This window comes from Macadamia integrifolia, chromosome 3 (assembly GCF_013358625.1).
Source record: "Macadamia integrifolia cultivar HAES 741 chromosome 3, SCU_Mint_v3, whole genome shotgun sequence".
Taxonomy (NCBI): Eukaryota; Viridiplantae; Streptophyta; class Magnoliopsida; order Proteales; family Proteaceae; genus Macadamia; species Macadamia integrifolia.
This window is the reverse complement of record NC_056559.1, coordinates 36,788,514-36,794,187: the sequence shown is the minus strand read 5'-3', so window position 1 is coordinate 36,794,187 and position 5,674 is coordinate 36,788,514. Positions and strand designations below refer to the sequence as shown.

The 5,674-nt window shown below is 35.6% G+C and overlaps 1 protein-coding gene across 1 annotated transcript in view; it reads left to right on the top strand.

The window, feature by feature from the left end:
• Positions 1–4,247: 4,247 nt before the first annotated feature.
• Positions 4,248–5,674, top strand: part of LOC122073209 (probable RNA-binding protein 18) — a 13,576-nt gene continuing 12,149 nt past the window's right edge. The window contains exon 1 of the mRNA XM_042637748.1: positions 4,248–4,271. Coding sequence (XP_042493682.1) covers positions 4,266–4,271 — 6 coding nt within the window. The 5' untranslated portion in view covers positions 4,248–4,265. The remainder of the gene's footprint in view (positions 4,272–5,674) is intronic.

Genomic DNA, 5,674 nt, shown 5'->3' with positions numbered 1-5,674 from the left:
TTGTTCTCAGTATCAGTGGAAGCCGACATAGAGAATGGGAAGCGAAGAAGAAAGATGGGGAAGGAATAGGATCCTTCAGCTCTGATACCAAGTTGATGGAGGACCCTTAGGGAAGGGAGGGGAAATCAGGGTAGAGAGGGGGAAAAACGGAGAATCACACTCAACACATTCATTCAATAATCAAATCACTCTCTCTAAATCTTCAATCGATTACAACCAATATATAGGAAAATAGGAACATGAAATTAGAAACTTAACTGAAATGGAAACTAGCCTAAACTAGGAAACAACTATAAAAAGGAAACCAAAGCAAGGAAAGAAATCCTACTCCTACGTTCAAGTCTGGAAAATAAAAGCATGAAATAAAATACTAAGTAAACTACTAATTTTATTTTCAACCCTTGTTGGACCAAAACCCTGGGTTGGACCGGTTCTTCTTGGCTCTTGGCTTCCAAAGCAGGTCATGCTGGTCCAACCGAAAAGGGCAGCCGTATCTGCATCATATTTTCACCAAAAGAACACCCAAAATTGTACTTGTGTTAACCCAAGTTTGCTAGTGTACTCTGAATGATGTTGTACAACAACAACAACGACGACAACAACAACTATAACCTTATCCCAACTAAATGGGGTTAGCCACATGGATCCAATATGATCAACAAAGTAAAAAACATATAAGATAAAAGAAGTGCGACAAGGAAGTAGAAGACAATACAAGAGATAGTTTTAGCCGTAAAAATAGAACATCGCAGGAACATCCCCTACGAGGGGTTGGCTATGTGGGTCTTTGTCCTCCATATAGATCTATCTGCAGTCATGCTAAAATCCAATCCTACTAATTGCATTTCTTTCTTTACCACTTCGTCAATAATCATTTTAGGTTTACCCCTACCTCTTTGAATCTGGTAGCTTTTCCTTGCTCCGTTGAACATGACTATACCACCTCAACCGGCTCTTGCGGAGCTTGTTTAGAATCAGAGCGATCCCTGTTTGTTTATGATACAATAATTCCTTACTCTATCCAGGATTTAAAGTATCGGTCCGTATCGTACCATATCAGTCGATACGGATTACCGATAAGATACGGACCGATACGATACATGAAATTTTTAAAACCCTTTTGTATTGATACGTATCTTACGATACATACTGATATGCACTGATACCCCACCGATACTCTATCAAAAATTCAAAATCGAAGTGAAAAATATACGTTTCGGTATGTATCGGTGTGCATCGGTATGTATCGACCGATACACTGATACGTACCAATATGGTCATAAAATGGCCAAAATGGGTAACGTTTTAGAAAAACACAATTTTTTGAAGTGGTTTTGTTTCAAAGTTGCTGCCAACCATTTTTCTCTCTAACTAAAGTGGAAATCAAGGTTGGGAACAAGGATTTTATATTTATGGGACAACTACAAACCTTGGATTCTTAGTGTGATACTCTCAATTTACTATTTATGCATAATACATGTTATATATAACTTTTTTTAACTATTTTTTTATGCAAAAGTGTATAAAAAAGTGTTTCCTATCCATTTATGTGCGTATGCTTAGCATATCTTAGCGTATCTCTGATACGATCATAGTTTTTAAGGAGTTGGTAAGGCGATGCCTTAGCAGCGCCTTGGTGCTGATGCGGTCTAGAGATGGTAAGGCAGTGCTCTGCCTTATATAAAGTGGTGCCTTATGGGTTTTTTTTTTCTTAACACATTTTAAAATTATTTGATGAAGATTCCAAATATAGATTTTTTATTGGTAGGTGTATAGTTTTGTTAACACTTGAGATGTATGTGATCAGTTTTACTCCACCAAAAATAACCAAAACAAACAAAATAAAAACCCGATTCACAAACAGGGTTTGGATTTTGTCAAGGGTTTTAAGAAAGGGCTTTGAGAAGGAATCAAGGAACAAGGAAGAACCACTGATCCAGGTGACCATTTTGCTCTGGCAGCGGTGGGCTTCATTCTTCTTTGACAGAAGTAGAAATATAGTGGATGACCTTAGGGCTTAGGCACTCATTTTGGCATCATAGAGGTAAGTATAATAAATACTTGTATTTTTTATGTATTCTTTTCTTTATATTTGTAATTTTGTTTAATATGATTGATGATTGATGATTGATGATTGATGATTGATGATTGCTGAATGAAGATAAACTTAATTTATTCACTTTATTGATTTGTTTTCTTGATGAATATCTTACATTGGTATGAATATGAACCTTTAATATTTATTTAACATATGAGTAATAGGATTCAACTAGGATTTGAGCCAAATAGATTGGTTCTATAAAAAAATTACACAGGAACGCTTTATGCCTGCTTTATCACTAAGGTGCTTCGAAAGACCCTCAAACGCCTCCGTCGCCTTACCGCCTTAAAAACTATGGATACGATACGATACCTTCCGATACGTATCTTAATTTTGGCCGACCGATACGGCGACCGATACCGATACTTTAATCCTTGACTCTATCCCTCCTTGTCTTGCCGCACATCCCACGTAACATCCTCATCTCTGCTGCCCCTAGCTTATTCAAATTACTCTTCTGAGACTGCCCAACACTTTGCTCCATAAGTCATAGTTGGTCGTATTGCTGTCCTGTAGAATTTTCCCTTGGTCGTATTGAATGATGTTGTACACTATCCTTGTTAATTTGTTATACACTAAGTTATATGTTGACTTAGATACTAGAAACGTAAATATGCTATTAAAACAATAAAAATGTATAACTTAGTGAATTAGTTGTACAACACCCACCACTTAATACCAGGAAGAGTTTCTAGGCAGCCCCAATCCACGAGGTGTGTACCACTGCAAATGTCATAGCCGCTCTTCTTAATGCAACACATATGAATCTTATGACATTTTTTTTTTGCCCGATTTTTCTCAAAGTCCATCACTACCCACCTATAAGCCCTATTGTTAACATGTTGCATGTGTCCCAACCTAGGGAATGGCTCAATGAGATTGTGGAGGTGGCACACATAGTTGCTTTGAAAGAATTCTACTATGTTGAATTAAAAAAAAAAAAAGTTTGGGGAAAAAGTGGGTTTATCTGTAGCTCTAAGAACTCCCTCTCTAGGTTGATCTTGTTTGATAATGCAAGATGGTAGAAGAAGATTGCAAAAATTGATGTTTTGTGGCAAAATTTCCCCTTTCGTGGTCAAAACCCACGAAACTTGAGAGAATTTGTTGAAATATGGGAAATTGTATATGTTTCCATCAAAACATGTCACTTATATAAGCATCGATTGGATCAGTTTAATTGAACCATGTGAAACTTGGGAAATTTCATCAAAACTAGTCGAAATTTGTAACATTTTGGTTTTGACCACTAGTTTCATCTCGGGCCATACTGAAATTGGGAAATTCGGAGTTTCGACCGAAATTTGGGGGAGATTTAGAACCATGCTAAGCACACCACAGCTTCACCAACTGCGCTAGGCAGTTCAATGGGCTGAAATTGACATTCGGGTAATTATATTATAGGTTGGGCCTTTTATTATTTTGGGTTTCATTGTAATAGGCCTAATTTTGTAAGCCCATAATTGGGGTTAAATTTAGTACATGTGATTAGTAGTTATGTATTTGGGTTAGATTAGGATACTTTATTAGATATGGTTCTTTTAGTTTATTTTTGTTATTCATTGTATCGGAGTGATTAGGAGTCCTTTCATGAGTCTATTTAGGAATATATATATATATATATAATACACCCCCATCAATTAAGGATGTTCTGAGTCCATGATTTTGAATTTTTTCAGGAGTTTTGGTGCTGTTGAGTAGTGCATACAGGATTGGTATCCATATTTGATTTCCTCCTTTTTATCTACTTTTATCAGGTGTGATTGTGCTCAATTCTCTTCTAATATTTTTCTTCTTACTTTTTAATTTTCTCGATTCAACACTAGGTGGAGCCCCTATTTCTGGTTCAATTTTCAGGTTGCTAGATTTTGTCATCTTCCTCATTCTAGTTTTTTGTTTCATCCAATATTTTTCCCTAAATCTATCCTATTTATTTTTACATAGATCCTGATACAATTGCAGTTCTTGTTTTTTGAATATTTTCAAGAACCTCGAACTGCATTATTTGGTATTAGAGCCTAGCCATGGATACTTTTATTTCACTATTAGAGTTCGCTTACCTAATTGAAGAACTACTGTTTTATTCATAAACGAAGGGTGAAGTGAGAATTTCATTCACGGTCTGTGTTGTAGCTGTTGTCTAAGACAGCTGCGATCATCATTGAATATGAAGGTGATGTCTTCATCAAATTTTCAGTTTCTCGATAGTTTAATGGTGCATGTTGTGAGATGTTTAATTTTTCGAAACACATCGTTAAGTTGATCGGCAGTGGTTGGAAGCAAGATATAGTGTTGTTGATTGCGATAGAAATTTGTGCATCCTAAAGCCATCTCACATACGACAAATGTTGGTTCTTCAAGGAATTGTTTTCTGGTCTATTGGTGGCAGAAAAAACAGGTTGCTAACCAGAATTATCATGTTACAGCATAGTTTTTAAGGCGGTAAGGCGACGGAGGTGTTTGAGGGTCTTTCGGAGCGCCTTAGCAATAAGGCAGGCATAAAGCGTCCCCTTATTGACTAAAGCATTCCTGTGTAATTTTTTTATAAAACTAATCTATTTGGCTCAAATCCTAGTTGAATCCTATTACTCATATGCTAAATAAATATTAGAGGTTCATATTCATACCAATGTAAGATATTCATTAAGAAAACAAATCAATAAAGTGAATAAACTAACATAATATAAATACATAATTATGAAACAAAATTATAAATATAAAGAAAAGAAGACATAAAATATACAAGCATTTATTATACTTATCTCTATAATGCCAGAATGAGTGCCTTAGCCCTAAGGTCATCCACTATATTTATACTCCTGTCAAAGAAGTAATTAAGAACTTAGAATTAAAACACATCGAAAGTAAAAATTGAGATGCCAAATTAAATGGATGAGAAGTGACTAACCTGGGGATTCTTCATCATTCTAAAAAACTTCAATGAAGAAAAAACATAAAATAAACTAAAATGCTAAAAAATTTAGTAAACAATGGAAGTCAAATACTTAAAAGTTCAAGGACTTAAAGAACTTTAAAGTTCAAAGACTCAAAATACGTCAAAGTTCAAAGGCTCAAAAGACTTTTAATCCAAATAAGTAATTAAATTAAAATCTTCTTCTTCTTTTTCTTCTTCTTCTTCTGCATTTTGTTGTTGGCTTGCATCATTTGGAGCTATGCCATTATCGTCCTCAATGTTTTCATCATCACGAATATCCTTTTCACTCATCTCATCCACTTCTTCATCTGAAGAATCCTCAAGCTTAACCCTCCTACCACACCGAGTATAGCAAAGATTGGTTCCACTGGGAGATGCTGGAGCGCTCCTTGGTCTATTATGGCCTGGATATGATGATGATGCTCCAAGTGCTCTATCAACATCTCTCCAAGTGAGATCATTCTCAGGATGAACTAATTCATCCTCTGATTCATTAGTCATCCACTCACTACTCCAATTAAGCTTATCAAGCAACAATGGATTGTAGTTTCTGCATTATTCTTTTCTTTCTTGGAACCTTGCTTGAAGTCGGCGATTATACTGAATGTAGACAAGATCATTTAACCGTTGATGCTCTAACT